The sequence below is a fragment of the Dermochelys coriacea genome, chromosome 23 (genome assembly GCF_009764565.3).
Source record: "Dermochelys coriacea isolate rDerCor1 chromosome 23, rDerCor1.pri.v4, whole genome shotgun sequence".
NCBI lineage: Eukaryota > Metazoa > Chordata > Testudines > Dermochelyidae > Dermochelys > Dermochelys coriacea.
This window is the reverse complement of record NC_050090.1, coordinates 13716740-13735129: the sequence shown is the minus strand read 5'-3', so window position 1 is coordinate 13735129 and position 18390 is coordinate 13716740. Positions and strand designations below refer to the sequence as shown.

The 18390-nt window shown below is 58.1% G+C and overlaps 4 protein-coding genes across 15 annotated transcripts in view; 3 read left to right on the top strand and 1 right to left on the bottom strand.

Moving 5' to 3' along the window:
- Nucleotides 1-18390, bottom strand: part of LOC119846859 (immunoglobulin superfamily member 1-like) — a 597460-nt gene that overhangs the window by 53519 nt on the left and 525551 nt on the right. Inside the window, exon 12 of one of the 12 annotated variants that reach the window (XM_043501152.1) lies at nt 3674-3804. The exons of 8 other annotated variants lie outside the window; for them this stretch is intronic. In XM_043501152.1, the coding sequence (XP_043357087.1) occupies nt 3674-3804 (131 nt within the window). Of the gene's footprint in view, nt 1-3668; nt 3805-7784; nt 7940-18390 lie in introns of those variants that run through there. 3 more of the 12 variants (XM_043501154.1, XM_043501153.1, XM_043501151.1) reach the window with 3 other exon arrangements.
- LOC119847133 (immunoglobulin superfamily member 1-like) overlaps nt 1-18390 on the top strand; it is a 660993-nt gene that overhangs the window by 187879 nt on the left and 454724 nt on the right. The gene's annotated exons all lie outside the window — the stretch shown is intronic.
- The window catches only part of LOC119847459 (leukocyte immunoglobulin-like receptor subfamily A member 6), a 652437-nt gene that overhangs the window by 179323 nt on the left and 454724 nt on the right, over nt 1-18390 (top strand). The gene's annotated exons all lie outside the window — the stretch shown is intronic.
- The window catches only part of LOC119846912 (immunoglobulin superfamily member 1-like), a 615137-nt gene that overhangs the window by 170960 nt on the left and 425787 nt on the right, over nt 1-18390 (top strand). The gene's annotated exons all lie outside the window — the stretch shown is intronic.

Here is an 18390-nt window from a genome sequence, read left to right as displayed (position 1 = left end):
CGAGGGGATCTAGAGCCCATGGACGGGCCCTGTTAGCATTTGTATGAGCTGAAATAAATCCACATGCTGTCCTCCCTGATCCTCACATCCTGTCGGGGGCAGGACATTGAACCAGGGGATGGTTTCCATCTGCTTTGTCAGACCCCGGGAGCCAGATTCAGCTTCTTATTACTCCATGCTGGGGGGGAACGGAAGAACGGGGATGGGTCTGAGTTCACAGGGGGAGTTTGGGTTCAGTTTTGGGGAAGGTTCAAGGCTCAGTTCCTCTTTTTCCCACCCCATGCATCCCGTCCCCCATCCTTGATGTTACTGTCCTCTCCACAGACTGATACTCACCTCCCCGCAACCCGCTATGCCCGGCCAGCCAGCCACCTGGAGAGATCAGATTAGTGATCAGATCCCAGAGCAACTGGACCTACACCCTGGTCTCAGATCCTCCCCCCATGGGTACACACCCTGGTCTCTGATCCCCGCCATGGACACGTGCCCTGGTCTCAGACCCCCCTCCCGTGGACACACCCCCTGGTCTCAGATCCGCCCATTGGCACACACCCTGGCTGTCTCCCATACTCACTGAGGAAGAGGACAGTGAGAGCAGATGCCATGATGGGGACAGTGGGGGCCCCTCAGCACTGCCACTAACGGCCTGGAGCCCAGCTCTACCGAGTCTGAGGCCCGAGTGTGAGTGGAACGAGGAACTGCGCTGGGGGCTGCAGCCCCAGAAAACCCGTGATGTGCTCGGCCCCTTTCTTCCCCATCAGATGGTTTCTCTGCAATCTCCAGCCCAAATCTACTGCGGTCAGAGCAAAGCCAGCTCCCCTGCCATGCCCAGCAAACCACATCCCCTCCTGCAGGTGCCCGGCCCCACCCTCCATCACCTCCCAGCCCCACATGCGAGCTACCAAGGCTGGGGACCAGCTGGGAAAGGGGGAATCTCAGAAGGCGTCATGAGGTGCCTGGGCTGCCCTGAGCTTTTCCAATGGTCTGGTCAAGCCTCTGCAGCAACAGCTTAGAGCAGAGGAGGGCCCTCTCCCCCACTGCCCCACACAGTGCTCCCCATGGAGTGTCCTTCTCCCATGGAGCAGGGAAAAGATTCCTTCCTGACCCGACTGCTCCCAGCACCCGCCCTGGAGCATGAGGGTAGAGAAGCCTGGCCAACCTCCTTCTCAGGTCGTGTCGCTGCAGATTAGGGTGACCAGATGTCCTGATTTTATAGGGACAGTCCTGATTTTTCGGTCTTTTTCTAATATAGGCTCCTATTACACCCCACCCCTGTGCTGATGTTTCACATTTGCTGTCTGGTCACCCCACTGCAGACTCTGTTCTTAGCCGAGTGATGTGGCACAGAGACAGGACAGAAGTGTGGGCGGTTGGAGGGGCCGTGTTCCGGCACCTGTGGGGAGTTGGACAGAAGGGTAAATGTAGATCCTGAGTTGTTAAAGGAACAGCTGTTAAATCTGCGAAAGGGGAAGTCTGCCCAGAGCCCGCGCTCGCTTCCTGTTTCTGTTACTGCTTGTGAAACTCTGTGGCAACCTGATGCCCGGCACCTGCCCTGTTATATACCCCGGCTCTGGCAGGGGAGTGAGGTCTTGTGATTGGCAGAGGGGGCTGGGAGCCAGGACTCCTGGGTTCTCTCCCTGGCTCTGGTTGGGGGGTGGGGTCTAGTGGTTAGAGAAAAGGACAGAGATTAGAGGCAGCCCCCTAGAGGTGAAAGGCCCCGTGTCCCTTCCCCAGCCCATCCCCGGGGCAGTGGGTCTGCGCAGCTCAGGGCCCGGGGCAGAGCTCACAGGGGCCAAGGGCTGAGCCGAGCTTCCCTCTCCCCCCTCAGGACGCTGCGAAAGAGACACTTCTGGGTGGGAGGAGGTGACCAGCCCCCCCAGAAAGGGGAGGGGGCAAGAACATGAGGACAGAGCTCAAGAGAAACTGGCCCCCCTGGCAGATGCCCCAGCTCTGGCTCCCCAGCTCATTTGTCCTTCACCCCCCACCCCCAACATTTACACATTGGGCCCCTCAGCCCCCTGGCCTGCCCCCCTGGTCTGCGTCCCCTCCCCCATTCTCTCCCCCCAGTCTGAATTCCCTCATGTCTCCCCTCTCCCCATTCAGGTCCCCATTCCCCCAGGTCTGTCCCCTGTCCCATGTCCCACCCCCTGTTGTGTCCCCTCATGCCCCATCTCCCATCCCCCTTTCTGCCCCCATCCCCTATCCCCTCACACAGCTGCCCCATCTCAGCAATCCTCCCCCCCACACACACTTTGCTGTGTGTGGGGGGACAGCTACATGGGAAAGAGCCCCCCGCCTCCCCCGCATGTTCACCCCCCAATCAGTCTGTCTCCCCCAAAGCCCCCATCTCTCACCCAGCCTGTCCCCATCAGGAAGGGAGGCTGAGGGGCCGTGGGGGTGTAGGGGTCATTATAGGCCAGGCAGCGTGTGGGGCAGGGGGAGGGAGGGAAGAAGAATGTGGGGGGAGGGGAAGGGGGCTGAGACTGAGGGGGCAGGAGCTGAGGGGAGGCTGGGGCAGGACAATGACAGAGGAGGGGGATTTGGGGTCCGCCTGTGAGTGTTTCAACCTGTCCCCACTTGGCTCAGCAGGGGTTTGGGCGGTGGATGATCCTGCCCACCACTCCCAGCTCAGACCCACTGTGGGTGGGGGGGAACGTGGCAAAGTGTAGGTAGCAGAGAAGGGTGGTCAGGTAATTGCACTGGGGGGCTGGGAATGTGGGGGGCAGGAATATCTAGAAGGGTGGAGAGGAGGAAGAGGGGAGGGGATGGTGAGGCATGGGGGGCCATTATGAGTCAGAGAATGTGGGGCAGAGGGGTGTGGGAGCAGGAGACTGAGGGGAAAGAAAGTGGGGGATCCAGGACTGAGGGGGCAGGAGCAGGAGGGGGGGCCATGAGAGGGGAAGCTGCTGATGGAGTAGCAATGGCAGCTCCTTCCGGTCCGGCACCATCTTCCCATTTCCCCTCAGATACCCCAACAATCCTACCCCCCCCAGCTCTGACCTTCTGGGGGGATCCTGTCTGCCCTCAATCTCCTGTCTCCCATCTCGGCCCCTCAGCCCCCATCCCGATGCCCCCAACCTACTTGCCCCAAACTCCTGGCTCCCCCCAGCCAGCTGGGAAGGTATAGGGAGAAAGCGGGGAGAGAAAAGGGGCTGGGGGACCCTGCTGTAGAGAGAGGAGGGGGACAGACACTTGGGGGGCAGTACGTGCCATTATTCCAGCGCCAGGGTCAGATGCAGCGTCCCCCTCCCCACTGACAGCCCCAGGCAGAGACCGGCCCAGCAGGACCAGCAAGTGGGACCCCTATGCCCTCCAGGGGCTGCTCCGTGGGGAGCCCGATGCGCCCAGAGCTGGGTCAGCTCCTCTAACTGGTGCCACAGGGGCTGGTGCTCATGGGGCCAGAAGTCCAGGGTTCAATCCTGGGGGGGCAGCACTCGGGTGCGGAGCAGTCTGGGTGGTGGGACTCTCGAGCCAGGGGGTTTGGGGGCAGGGGGTTTGTGCCGGTGTCTCAGCCCCGCAAGGGGGAGCAGCTCGTCCCCAGGGAGATTCTCTTCTCCGCACGACTGGATCCGGGCTCCTGGGGGCACCGAGAGATGGAAGATTAGAGGGCCCATGATGCTCAGAGCCCAGCCCCTGGGGGGAGCAAGGGGCACAGAAGGGGGGGTCACCTCCCCTAGGGCGCCCCCCTCGAGCGGCTGTAATAGGCCTCGGCCAGGATCAGCCCCAGGGCGAGCAGGACCACGGCGCCCAGCGCCAGGCGGGTGTTGTTGGCATAGGTGAAATCTGGGCACCCTGCAGGGGCTGCTGCGGGGGAAAGAGGATAGGAGAGGAGCACCCAACCCTCCAACCTGTCAGGCAGGTCGGGCCTGGTCCCCCTCTGGGGGTCTCCCAGCTGCCACGGCTCTAGGGTGTCCCCTATTGCCAGGGGGATGTCAGGGGGCCTAGGGAGGGGGCATTATACCCCAGCCCCTTGCATCCAGCAGGGCCCAGGCCCCCAGCCCCTGCCCCACTCCTGGGATCCCCCCACAGCTTCCAGCCAGTGAACTGCAGGGCAGGAGGCTGTCATGGACTCCCAGGTCCTGCCCACTCTTGACCCTATGCAGTTCCTGGGGGGAACCCCCTTCAGAGCAACAGCCCTTCTCGGGGGTCCACACTCTCTTGGGGGTTAGGCCCCTCCACCTCCTGGAACCGCATCTCTCTGAGCCTCAGCACGCCTGTGTCTGCTCTGGGCCCCCGCAGGGAATCCACTCGCTCTGGACCCCCAGGGCCTCCACTCCCTTTGCCACACACAAGTTCAGGAATCTTTTCCTTCTTGCTACAGGTTTCCACACCCTCAGTAGGTAACACAATCAAATCCCCTTTCTGCTCTCCTTGTGCCCTGGCTGCTACTCTGAAACCTGATTAGACAGAGTTGCTACACCCTTTCCCAGCCACACATTAGCAACAGGCAAAATACAAGCACCAGAATTGTCTGGTCTCTGGGATTTTACATAGACACTAACTGGATGCGACCTAGTTACAGCACCATTCTCCCGAGGAGACACAAATTTAGGGCCATTCCCTTCCTGGGCTTTAGCTGAATCCAGAACCAACTCTGAGACAACTGCACCATTCTCAGGCTGAAAGGCCCCTTCTGTCTGCTCCACACACAAAGAGCCGGACACACTTTCTCCGTTCCCAGACACACAGCTTGGGATCTCATTCCCCTGGTCCCAGCACACAGGGCTGTTCACAGACAACTGCTTGGAGACCGGGGTAGCTCCCTCCATAGGCAAGTCAATACCCCCGACAGACACAGGCACGTTTCCTTCCCTGTCCCATTCTCCACCCAGCTAATAGGTAAGGTGCAGGGACGCTCACCTTCCACTCTCCTGGCCTTCCCACCCTGCTGACTAGACAAAGCCATCAGCTCACAAGGCTACCTAGGCTCATCCAAACTTTCCTTACCAAGCACCTTGCCACTCCCAACAGATCCCCTGCCCTGCCTGTGTCTCCCCCCACTCAGCTGGGGTCTCAGCTCCCACTGTGCTCAGCGCTGCCCTTGCTGTCCCAGTGGGGGTAGGTAGGGAGCTCATTGCTTTCCTCACAGCATCAGAGCCAGCGTGAGCCCCCTGAGCCCCCTCTCCGGTGTGCAAGGGGGTGGGAGCATCTCTCTGTCCCACCCAGCCCCAGGGGTCTGGTTACAGGCAGGCAGGTATCCTGAGCCTAGCAGCTCCTCCCTGCTGCCAGCCAGGTCATCTGCATTTTCACTGACCATTTCCCTCTCCACCGATTGGTTCCCTGGATTCAAATTCAAACCCTCGGCCGTTACAGGAGCAGGGCCTGGATCCTGTCCCAAAGAGACACAGTCTCTCCCCAACAGGGTCTCACAGCTGATATCCTGGAGAACCCCAACAAGCGGCCAGCCCCACCCCTCCTGGGTCTGCACAGGGATCTGGGCCATAGGCAGGGCGAGGGGCTTCATCCCTGGGACCCTCACACAGACCCTCAGCATCTGAGGCTGCACCACCGGGGGCCTGACACCAGTTCTCTCTGTCCCAGGATCTCGCCACCGCAGGAATGTCTCCCCATTGACCATCACGTTCCGCTCCCATGGGGGGTCCGAGGGGCCTGACCCCAGGAAACTCCACACAGACATATAGGTTGGGGTCAGGAGTGGGAGCCTGTCCACCACCCCACCCATCTGGCTGACGGAGTCTACAGCCTTGGGACCCAACAAGGGAGCTAGACACTGGGGCTTTTCCACAGGATCCCCCTGGTTCAAATCACCAGCCTGCTCAAAGGCAGTGAGATGGGCATCCACATCCTCCCTATCCTTAACCAGGGGCAGCAATTTAATCTCGAGGTTCCCTGTGGAACTGGCACCCCGGGATCTATCCCCACTCACCCCTGGGAGGTCCCCTCTGCCTCTCCGCTCCACCATCGCCAGTTCATGCTGCTGCTGCTCCTGCAGCTCTTTCTCGGGCTCTCGCTGTCTCTCACCGTCCTCTCACTCTCTCGGACTCAGCTCCAATCCCGTCCGTCTCCGATCCCCCGATGGGGAATCCGATCATGAAGACCCCCGTCTGGTCGGGGACAGGAGTCTTGGGGATGCCTGGCTACTACTCCAGCTGCTCCCAGATCCTGCTATAGCCCCATTTGGGGTAAGGAATCTGCTCCTTAGAGCGGTCGTCCTCCTCCAGCTGCACGATTAACTGTGCTTTGGGGAACTTCTCAATGCGCAACCCTCTCTTTTTGCACAGGGTTACAATGTTCTTCTTAAGGAGATGGTGACAGGCCATCACTCTGCTGTTCCCAAGTTGTTGTGGACTCACAGGCCTGTGTGCTCTCAGCACCCCATGGTTTCCAGGGAGAACCTCTAGTGTGCCAGCCCTTCTCGAGGTCACCACCTCTTTGCCAGGGTCGAGCTGCAGACTCCTCCACTCCTGGGACCACTCGCTGCAATCCCCAGGGGAACCCTGTTATTGCACAGTCCTTCTCGCTGGTCACACACTCCCTGGGGTTAACCACCCCCCGAAACTGCTCCTCTCTGAGCCTTCAGCACGCCTGGTCCTCGTCAATCCCCCTTCGTTTTACTGCTCCCCAGTCACTTACTGCAGGAAGTGACATCCACGGGTTGCACTACATCCCACCTCTGCCACCAGTTCTCACTGAGTCCCCGGGCGATGCTCTGGAACTGCGCCCTACGAAGCCAGTCAGGACTCTGGGGAATCTCCTTTCTGGGAGCAGCCTGTCTGCAGGACATACAGCTCACACAGGTTCCACGTTCCTGGGTCTGACCTCGGAGCATTCAGCATCCTCTCTGCCCCTCTGTGCGCTTCCCACAGCAAGTCCGCCCAGGTGGGGTCTTGGGGAGGCCAGAGGGTCCTGCCCCCAAACTTCGCAGTCAGACGTGACTCTCAGCCAGCCAGTAAAACAGAGGTTTATTAGACAACAGGAACCTGGTCTAAAACAGAGCTTGTAGGTGCAGAGAACAGGACCCCTCAGCCATTTTGGGGGGCAGTAAGCCAGACAACCAGGTATGCACTTCACTCCATGTCCCCAGCCAGCCCCCGAACTGAAACTCTCTAGCTCCTCCTCCTCTGGGCTTTGTCCCTTTCCTGAGCCAGAAGGTCACACCTGATTCCTTTGTTCTCCAACCCTTTAGCTCTCACCTCGCAGGGGGGAAGGGCCAGGCCATCAGCTGCCAGGAAACAGGGTGTTGGCCATTTTCTGTGTCCAGACCCCTGCACACACCTGCTCTCTAGGGCTCTGCAATGATCATACACCCTTATCCCACCATGTAGATACTTAATAACTGCATAGGGGAAACTGAGGCACCCCCACAATGTTCAAAGGAAACATTAAGAACAGTCCCGCTTCGTCACACCGGCACCGTGTCTTCCTGAGGCAACATGTGTGTGGAGTGGGGAGACACAGGGTCACTTGCCCCCCTCCCCAAATATCTGCCAGGGTTCACATCCGAATGTGGCCAGCAGCAGCCTTTCAGCACTGTGGGAGCAAAGGGACAGGAGCTGCTTCCAGCCACTGGGGAGGAGTGAGGGGTGGGACAGGGGAGGGAGGGGGAAGCCTGCCTGGCCCGTGTCTTTGCAGAGTTAATCTCTCCCCGTCTCCCCTATGGATGGAAGCAACTTGTCCCTGCCCGCACAGTGTGGAAAGGCAGCTAACACCCCCAAGCTGCTGCTGGCCACCCACATAACCCAGCCGCCTCCTGTCCCCAGCTACAGCGAGGGCAGGAAGGGGTTAAGCCCGAAGGCTGCATTGTGCACCAGAGCCCTGGGAACCTGACTGCAGGGACCTCAGTGACCCTGGCCAGAGAGGGGGCTCAGCAGGGCAGGGTACCTGTGGGATGAAGCAGCCCTGTGCTCCCTGGGGGCAGGAACCAGGGCGAGGGGGTGGAGGGTGAAGAGGGTGCTAAGTCCTTGCCCGGGGTGGGCTGCTGTGGAGCCTGCAGGTTCGGGGTGGGAACAGGCTAGAAATTGCTTTCCCCCCCTCCACCCCTCACTTCCAGAGCTCAGTTGGGGGGTGGAGAGGCTCCCCCATGCCAGCGCTGTGCGAGGCTTTGGCACACCCAGGGCAAAGCAGGGAGAGGACAGCAAGAGCAGGAGCACGTAGAGGGCTGATGGGTGGGCAGCAGATGTGACATGTAACCGGCCTCAGCCTGGCACCTGCCCGCACCCACCAGCCCCCACAACTTGCGCGGGGCGGAAACAGGATGGGGGTGGGGGGGCAGGGCCCTGCTGGCCGAGAGCTGTCACGCAGTGGGGGCTGCGCTGAAGGACTGGCAGGGGAGCGGCCGGCCCCACACGCTGCATCTTCGGCCTGCCACCAGCCTTGCACACCCATCCCATCGTCGGCCACTGGACCCGCCACTCACCCTTGGTGGGCAGGCGGCCGGCGAGCAGGGATCCAGCCATGCTGTGGGCATGGAGGGGGAGAGACAGAAAATACGGGACAATTTGCCTGTTTTTAAGAAAAACTTGGGACACCTGCAGGAGGGTTAAATACAGGACTGTCCCTTTAAAAATGGGAGGTCTGGTCACCCTTCCTGCCCCCCATCCCCTGGTTAATCAGGGGTCACCCCCGACTGCAGTGGGGGCAGGGCCAGGTTCTGATCTCAGCCTCCTGGGATCAATACAAGGAGGTCAAACTTTTTTGGGGGTGAAGGTTCAGGGCTCAGCTCCTCTTTTCCTCTCCCTCCCCTGCCCCACAGATACTCACTTTCCGAAACCCCACTCTGCCCAGCCAGGCAGCAGCCTGGAAAGGAGACAGCTTGTTAGGGACCAGATCCCAGAGCAACTGGATCCTATACGCTGGTCTCACACCCTCCACTGCATGGGCACACACTCTGGTCTCAGATTCCCCCCCACCCCAGGGCACTCACCCTGGTTGTCTCCGATATTCACCAAGGAAGAGGACAGTGAGAGCAGATGCCATGATGGGGCAGCGAGGGGCCCCTCAGCACTGCCACCAATGCCCCGGTGCCCAGCTCCACCGAGCCCCAAATAAGGAACTCAGCTGGTGGCTCCAGCTACAGGAAGCCGACGATGTCTCATATCTTCCTGCATCCATCACACCTTGTCTCTAATCTGCAGGCGAAATCTATTGCAGTCAAAATAAGCAGAGGGCTTTGCAAAACCCAAAAAATCCAGGGAACTTCAGCCTGGCCAAGCATCATGCAGCTACAGCTTGTCTGTGTCTCTGTGGAGAAGCAAAAAAGAAAAGGAGTACTTGTGGCACCTTAGAGACTATCGAATTTATTTGAGCATAAGCTTTCGTGAGCTACAGCTCACTTCATCGGATGAGCTCACAAAAGCTTATGCTCAAATAAATTTGTTAGTCTCTAAGGTGCCATAAGTACTCCTTTTCTTTTTTGCGAATACAGACTAACACGGCTGCTACTCTGAAATCTGTGGAGAAGGGGGACAGGTCACCCGCAACGCACCCTGCAGCCTTGAGGAAGGCGCATCAGGCTGAGAGCCGGGTGACCACGGGGTCTGGTCTTCAATCTTCCACTGTCCACAATTTCCATGAAAATTCCATCCCCTTTTCATTCTGGGTTCAAGCCCGGCTGGTGACCCATGTAGGTCACCAACAGGAGCTCTGGTCACCCTAGGTGCCCCACGTCTCCTGGTTAATCAGGGGTCACGCCCGACTGCAGGAGGTGCAGGACAGAGTTCTGGTCTCAGTTCTCCAGGGTCAATACAAAGAAGTTAAACTGATTTTTGATGGGAACGTTCCAGGGTCAGCTCCTCCCCACCCCGACCTTTAACAATAAAGTTTCTCCAGCCCCAGAGATACTCACGTCCTGACACCCCGCTCGTCCTGGCCAGTCAGGAGCCTGGAGGGAAGGAGGCACATTAGGGACCAGATCTTAGAGCAACTGGATCCTACACCCTGGTCTCAGATCCCCCCCTCCCCTGGATGGGCACACGCCCTTGTCTCAGATCCCCCACACGGACACATGCCCTGGTCTCAGATCCGCCCCATGGGCACAAGCCCTGGTCTCAGGTCCCCCGCACCCCCCATCACATGGGCACATGCCCTGGTCTCAGGTCCCCCGCACCCCCCATCCACATGGGCACACGCCCTGGTCTCAGATTCCAACCATGGGCACACGCCCTGGTCTCAGATCCCAACCATAGGCGCACACCCTGGGCGGGATCTGAGTGCAGATGTGGTTGCCCCATCTCAAAAAAGATAGATTGGAATTGGAAAAGGTTCAGAAAAGGGCAACAAAAATGAGGAGGGGTCTGGAACGGCTCCCATATGAGGAGAGATTAATAAGACTGAGACTTTTCAGCTTGGAAAAGAGGTGGCTAAGGGGAGATGTGATCGAGGTCTTTAAAATCATGACTGGTGTAAAGAAAGTAGATAAGGAAGTTTCAGAGTAGCAGCCATGAAGTGTTGTTCACTACTTCTCATAACACAAGAACTTGGGGTCACAAAATGAAATTAATAGGCAGCAGGTTTATCACGGAGTCCCCGGGGGATGCTCTGGATCTGCTCCCTACGAAGCCAGGCAGGACTCTGGGGAAGTCTCCTCTCTAGGAGCAGCCTGTCTGCAGGACACACAGCTCACCTGGCTTCCCCCTTCCTGGGCCTGACCTCAGAGCATTCAGCATCCTCTGCCCCTCCATGCGCTTCCCACAGCGGGTCCACCCAGGTGGGGTCCTGGGGAAGCCAGAGGGTCCTGCCCCCCACGTCGCAGTAGGACGTGACTCTCAGCCAGCCAGTAAAACAGAAGGTTTATTAGACGACAGGAGCATGGTCTAACACAGAGCTTGTAGGTGCAGAGAACAGGACCCCTCAACTGGGTCCATTTTGGGGGGCAGTGAGCCAGTGAGCCATGTCTGCACTTCACTCCATGTCCCCAGCCAGCCCTAAAACTGCCTCCCCCTCAAGTCCCTCCTCCTCTGGGCATTGTCCCTTTCCAGGGCCAGGAGGTCACTGGATTCCTTTGTTCTCCAACCCTGCAGCTCTCACCTTGCAGGGGGGAAGGGCCCAGGCCATCAGTTGCCAGGAAACAGGGTGTTGGCCATTGTCTGTGTCCAGACCCCTGCCCACACCTGCTCTCTAGGGCTCTGCAATGATCATACACCCTTATCCCACCACCTAGATACTTAAAAACTGCATAGGGGAAACTGAGGCACCCCCACAATATTCAGAGGAAACATTAAGAACAGTCCTGCTTCATCACAAGGTTAAAACAAATAAAATTAAGTATTTCTTAACACAACACTGTCAACCTGTGGAACTCCTTGCCAGAAGATGTTGTGAAGGCTAAGACCATAACAAGGGTCAAAAAAGAACTGGATAAGTTCATGAAGGATAGGTCCAACAATGGCTATTAACCAGGATGGACAAGGATGGTGTCCCGAGCCTCTGTTTGCCAGAAGCTGAGAATGGGTGAGAGGGGATGGATCACTTGAGGATTCCCTGTTCTGTTCATTCCCTCTGGGGCATCTGGCAAGGGCCAGTGTCGGAAGACAGGATACTGGGCTAGATGGACCTTTGGCCTGACCCAGTAGGGCCATTCTTAGGTTCTTATGTTATGTTCAGATCCCCCTCCCGCCCATGGACACGTACCCTGGTCTCAGATTTCCCCCGTGGGCACACGTCCTGGTCTCAGATTCACCCCTGCATGGGCACATGCCCTGGTCTCAGATTCCCGCCCACCTGTGGGCACACGCCCTGGTCTCAGATTCCCCCCATGGGCACATACCCTGCTCTCAGATTCCCCCTGCATAGGCACATGCCATGGTCTCAGATCTGCCCCCATGGACACACACCCTGGCTTTATCCAATACTCACTGAGAAAGAGGATGATGAGAGCAGATACCACGATGGGGGCAGCGAGAGGTCCCTCAAGGCTGCCACCAACGCCCCAAAGCCCAACTTCACCGAGCCCCAAATAGGGAACTCAGCTGGTGGCTCCAGCTATAGGAAGTCGACGAAGTCTCATCTCTTCTTGCGTCCATCATACCTTGTCTCTAATCTGCAGGTGAAATTTAGGGCAGCCAAAGCAAGCAGAGGTCTCTGCAAAATCCAGGAAACCCTGAGACCATTAGTCTGGTCAAGCATCATGCAGCAGCACCCAGCTTGTCTATGTCTCTGTGGGGTGGGGGGAGAGGTCACCCCCAGTGTACCCTGCAGCAATGGGGAAGGGGCATTGGGCTGGGAGCCAGGAGACCACAGGGTCTTGTCTTCAATCTTCAACTGACCGCTACAGTCAAACCTCAGAGTTACAATCTGACCAATCAACCACACCTCATTTGGAAAAGGAAGTGAGCAATCAGACAGCAGCAGAAATAACAAAAAAACAAGCAAATACAGAACAGTTCTGTGTTAAACATAAACTGCTAAAGAAATAAAGGGGAAGTTTAAAAAGAAAGATTTGATGAGGGAAGGAAAGTGTTTCTGTGCTTGTTACATTTAAATTAAGATGGCTAAAAGCATTTTTTTTTTGGCATAGTCAAGTTTCGAAGCTGTACTAAGTCCATGTTCAGTTGTATGAAGTCAATGTTCAGTTGTAAACTTTTGAAAGACCAGCAGTAACTTTTTGTTCAGAGGAGCGAATATTTCAGAGTTACGAACAACCGCCAATCCCGAGGTGTTTTGTGACACGAGCCGTGGCACCGTGAGAGGAGCGGGCACGATGGGGAATGCCTGGGTTTGCTGCCCCTTGGGCCATAGCTGAGCGGGGATGATGGGTTTTCACTGTAACGCCTGGTTCTAAGGAGCTTTTCTCAGCATGTGAATTAAATCAACCAGGTTCAAAAGAAAATCAGAGAAAGAGAAATTCCATCCCAGGCCCCCAATGGGTCACCAGCCGGGAGAGACCCAGGGACCTTCTAATGCCCCCGCAGAGACCCTGTCCCCGAGCTGGAGGAGACACTGTCAGTGGTTATGTGGCCAGGTCCCTAGAGAGGGACGTGACACAGGCTTTGTTTATATGCCATTGGCTAAAGGGCAGCAGAAAGCTGGGGGTCAGGGGGCTCCATTCCTGGCTCCGGGAGGGGAGTGGGGTCTAGTGGTTAGAGCAGGGGGCTGGGAGCCAGGACCCGGGTGTGATAGTCTCGCCGTCACCAGTCCTTTGCTCTGACACTTCCCCCCGCCATGGCCTGTCACCCACAACTAACACCCCCCACCCCTGCCTGCCCCCCATCTCCCATCCTGCCCCCTGGCCTATCGCCCTTTGTATACCCCCGAGCCTGCCCTCCGCACACCCTGCCCCCACCATGGCCCGTGCCGTCTCATACCCCCGTCCCCTGCCCTGTTTCCCCTCAAATGCTCATCCCCCACCCTCAGTTAAGATGGCTGCCATCTCCCAGTGTTTCCAGTGGGCTTGGCGCCAGGCTGCTCTCTGGGAAATGGCGCCGATCTGGGCTGGGAGGGGCAGGCGAATGCAGGGGGTGGGAGAACATGGGGGAACATTGGCAGCCAGGGGGCTGAGGGGGCAGGAGCTGTGGGGCAGGGCAGTGACAGGGAGGGGGGGAAATGGAAGCTGCCCCCCATGGTTAGGGGAGTCTGGGTTCTCCTTCATGAGTGTTTCAGGGTGAATCTGCCCCATGGCTATGGTGGGGGGGGCCATCCCCCTGCTTCTCGCTCCACCTCCCACACGTGGCTAGTCGTGTCCCAGCTCAGTCGGCGTTTTGGCAGGAAAACACCCCCCTCACATCCGCCGACCCCCGAATCTGTGAGAGGGGAGCCCCTCCCCCTGTCCTTATCCCATCCCCCCTCCAACCTCCTCCCCAGACTTTGGTCCATCTCCCCTCAAAGCTCTGCTCCCCCCCAACCTCATCCCATCTCCCCTCAAATCCCCATCCTCTCTGCCCCAGTCCTGTCTCCTCTAAAACCCCCCCAGCCCGTACCAGTCTCGGTCCATCTCCCCATCGTCCCTGTCCCACCTCCAACCCTCGTTCCCCTCTCCCATGTCCCCTCAAACCCCATGTCGTGCCCCCCGTGACCTCCCCACCTCAGCCTGTCTCCCATCTAACACCCACCCACCCACCCTGTTTCTGTCTCCCCTCAAATTCCTGTCCCCACTTCCTCCCTGATCTCAACCTGTCTCCCCTCTAATCCCTCCCCCCCCGCCCCTGGCCTGTCCCCACAAACTCCCATAGCCCTGCTGCTCTTTGCAGAGGGTCTCACAGGCCCAAAGGGCTCAGGGGGGTTGGAAACTCCCTCCCTTGCCAGCGTTACACAGGCCGGGAGCCAGGGGGGCTCGTTTCAAACCAAGCCCCTGGTTTTACTCGGCTGCTGGGCAAACCCCTGGCAGCAGCCGTTCAAAGGCAAAGCTTTCGGGTTAAACCCCCGGACAAGGAATCAAACACAGCCTGTCTATTGAAACCGGGGCTGAGCAATGGCGGCCAACAGCCGGAGTCAGACCAGCTCCGAGTCCCGCTCCTTTGGGAGTCACTGGAGCAGAGCCGCTTGTTTCCAGAACAGCCGGGCTTTGCAGGGAGGAATCGGTTCATTTCACTCTCCGGATGGATGGGCAGGGCGGCCGCTGACTCTGCTCCTAGTGTAAGCAGGGGAATGGTCCCGCTATTGTGGGGAACTTTCCTGGCTTATACACGCCCCGGTGGGATTGGCTGGCGAAAGGATCTGAGTCCTCGCCCCCACTCTCTTTACCCCCTTCCTCCCTCCCATGTGGCAGAGTCCTCGTAACCCCGGCAAGGCTGGGCCCTGCATCCCTGTGGGCTCGACCCCCAGTCTTGTCATGAACATTTAGGACAGGGGCGAGGGTGTCCCCACTCCGGGGCACTCTCTTTGCACTGGATGCTTCCCTGACCCACTGATCATTACATAGAGTTCAGAGCATATACCATTCATTAAACACAACTCATAAGAAAATAAGGAAAAGATGGGGAAGGTTTAAGGAAACAAGTCACCCGCCCTGTGGGCACGGGGACTAGTCTCTAAGGTGCCACAAGTACTCCTTTTCTTTTTGCGAATACAGACTAACACGGCTGCTACTCTGAAACCTGCATGGGAAAGGAAGTTCACAGTCTATTCCTCACACGTTCCAGGCATCCTGCCCAGGCCCTGGCCGTGCCACAGTGATACCACAGCGTGACAATCTGTACCTCAAAGTAGTGCCATGGAGTCCCCGTATTCACCACTAATTAGAATTATGATAGGTTGGGTACAAAGTCTGACTTGTGAGGCATCATTTTAAAAGTGCTGAATGTTAACAAAGTTGAACATTAACATTAATGTTGTTAAACATTTAAAAGTCTCTTGAACATTAATGTCCTGGTGCATTATTTGTGCAATCCTTGTAGGGGAAGTGATGAAGCATTGCTGTGCGTGCTACTGAAATATGGTGTGAGGTTGGCAGATGCCCACAGCCAAACTTTCAAGTGCAACAGAGGACCAGCCAGACAGTGTTAATGGCCCATTAACACCCCTCAGGGAAAGAAAAGCAGTACTTGTGGCACCTTAGAGACTAACAAATTTATTATTAGAGACTAACTAATTTATTAGAGCATAAGCTTTCGTGAGCTACAGCTCACTTCGAAAGCTTATGCTCTAATAAATTTGTTAGTCTCTAAGGTGCCACAAGTACTGCTTTTCTTTTTGCGAATACAGACTAACACGGCTGCTACTCTGAAACCTCTCAGGGAAAGAATCCACTATCCCAGAGACTGTGTACAAGGGAGATTGCTTGAGCAATGGGGACTGCCTGATCCCTGGGTTGCAGCAAAGATCTTTCCCACAAGCTGGAAGAAAATATAAAAGAGGGGAAGGGACATAAACCCTGGGCTTCTCTTCCCCACAACTCAACATCTGGAGGAACATCTGGAAGACAAAGTAGCTAACTCTGATCTCTGCGCCTGCTCCTTATAACCTCTTAAAATCTCTCCTTCTGGAGTTAATAAATCTGTTTTATATTTGAGCTAAACCAGTGTGTTTTGGTTGAAGTGCTCAGTTTACAAAGGCTAGTGCATGTCCACTCCACACTGAGGGAGGAGCGAACCTAATGAACTTACACCGGACAGGCTTCTGACCAGGGCAGGATAGTACCAGTTTGGGGTGCAAGGCTGGGGAGCTGGGGGGAATTGGCTGGAGCCCCCCTATTTATGATACCTGAGTGGCTGGGAGATCATTCGTGTAACACATTTGGGTGGGTCCCTGCCTGTGGATGGCTGTGTGACTGCAGAGCCTCTCCGAGGTTCGCAGCTTGACATCAGCATCACAGTGTGAGAGGCAGACCAGGTTAGTGGCTTTGGAGGGGGTCCCACAGTCTGGGTTGCTCCTTGGGGACCCTGTCACACACAGGTCAGACACTTGTTCTGGCGGTGGCCAGATGCCCTCAGGCGCTAGATGGCAGGACCCTTCTTCCCAGCATTACGATCCCCCTCCGAGTCTGGCCTGCAGGGCCTCTTGGCTGGGGACATCTCTCTGTGCTGACCCAAAGTCCCTCCCGCCAATTTGGGGCTATTAACTTCTGGTTCCAGCTTCTGTTTTCTCCCCGCGCGAAGTCGACAGTCATGGGGCTGTAGTCAGGGGGCTTTTCGGGTCAGACCGACCCAGAGTCTGTGGCTCATTCTCTTGCCCTGGTTACAATGTTCAGTGTCGTCTCCAATTTCCCCTGGTTCCTGCGGCATTGGCAGAGCTGGGGAACTTGCCTGTGTGTTTTACATGGGAGCTCGCAGCCGGGCCGCTGCGCAGGCTCAAAAGCCACAACAGCGCGAACGACCCCCGGGCAGCTCAGGTTGGCAGAACGATCCAATGTCCTCTCCAGCATGGCTGTATCGGAGCGTGTCCCGGAGGCCACGAGCAGCGGGGATGCTGCCCATGAAGCCCTGATCCCTAGGGTGCCCCTTGTCTCGATGTCCCAGCCGCCTTGTAGGGCCCGGAGCTATCCCCAGGGCACCCCATGGCGCAGACTCCCCATCCCGCTGCCATTAGCCATTTCCGCCACCCCCAGATGGAGGCCCTGACACAACCCCTCCCACAGCCCCACGCCGAGCTGGGCCCATCCGGATGCTCAGACGGATTCGGCTGCACTGGTCCTTCCGGCTCCATCCTGACGATGCAGCATCACGTCACTCAGGGTGAGGGTGACCCAGCTGCCCTTCCCCAACGCTGAGGCAGCCAGGCTGTAGTGGGGGGAATCACGGGGTGTGGGGGGCTCACCTCACCTACCATCTGCCCCTCCTCCGGCTGTGGGCAGCCTCAGCCAGGATCAGCACTAGGACCAGCAGGACCCCGGTGCTCAGGGCCAGGCGGACGATGTTGCCCCCGGTGTAATCTGGGGGTGACAAAGGGGGAGGCGGGTTGGTGCAGTCAGACCCACCGGGGCCCCCTCCCGCTCCTGCCCCCCAGGACAGGAAACCGCAACAGCTCCCTATCTCCATCCCCCCACCCTGTCTGTGTCTGTGTCCCCGTGCGAACCCCTCGATCCCACTGCAGGGAGCCACTCCCCATGGCGTCTGGGCCCCACATACCCCTAGTAACTCCAGCCATTCTCCCCACCCAGCCCTTCATGGAACCCACTGGGGGCGGCTCTTTGAGCAGAATGAGCCTGTTTAACTGGCCAAGGTGGTCCCCTCCCCTGCCCCCTCACTGCCTGGGCCCTGGGGCAGAGTGACCAGGAGACGCCGATCTGGGGCCCTCACCTCTCACCACCAGCGATGAAGGGTCGCTGGGGTGGGACACGGCGACCGGCTCCTGCGTGGCGAACCCCTGGCTGGGGCGGATAGAGACGGAGGGCTTGGGCAGAGAGGGCTCTGGGAGCAGAAGGACACAGGCCATGAGACACAGACTCTGGGTGGGGAGGGGCCGACACGGCAACCCAACCACCGGCCCCTCACCAGCACAGCTCCGCATTGAGTGCTGGGTGTCCAGGGGAGTGGGGAGGGGCCGGCTGAGCAGTCCCCGGACCCCGAGCCCTCTGTGCATCCCCCGAGACGGGAAGTATCCATCTGGGAGAGGATCCCTGCTCCGCAGCTCCCCCTGGGGGCAGGGATCCCCTCTCCCTCAGACTCAAATTTCTAGCAGCGGCTGCTCCCCCCAGTGATTCTGTCCCCCATGAGCAGCAGGTGGACCCCCTTTTCCAGGAGGTTAGCCCTGCAGCCCCCCCCCACGCTGCACAAGGCACCACCTCGCCACCCACTCCCATAGCCAGAGAACCCCCAGGCCAGTCCCCCACCATCAGAGGAACCACGGACTGGCCCCAGTCCCAGGTCAGCCCCAGCCAGCCAACCAACCTGAGCATCCCCAGCCATGCAATGCTGAGCATCCCCAGCCACCCTGAGCAACTCCAGCCCTGTACTATGCCCGTGTAGACCCAGCCCCCAGCCAGTCGGCCAACCATAGCCCTGGGCTGGCCAGCCTGAGAAGCCACTGGCCTATTATACCCGCCACCATGCTGTGTCC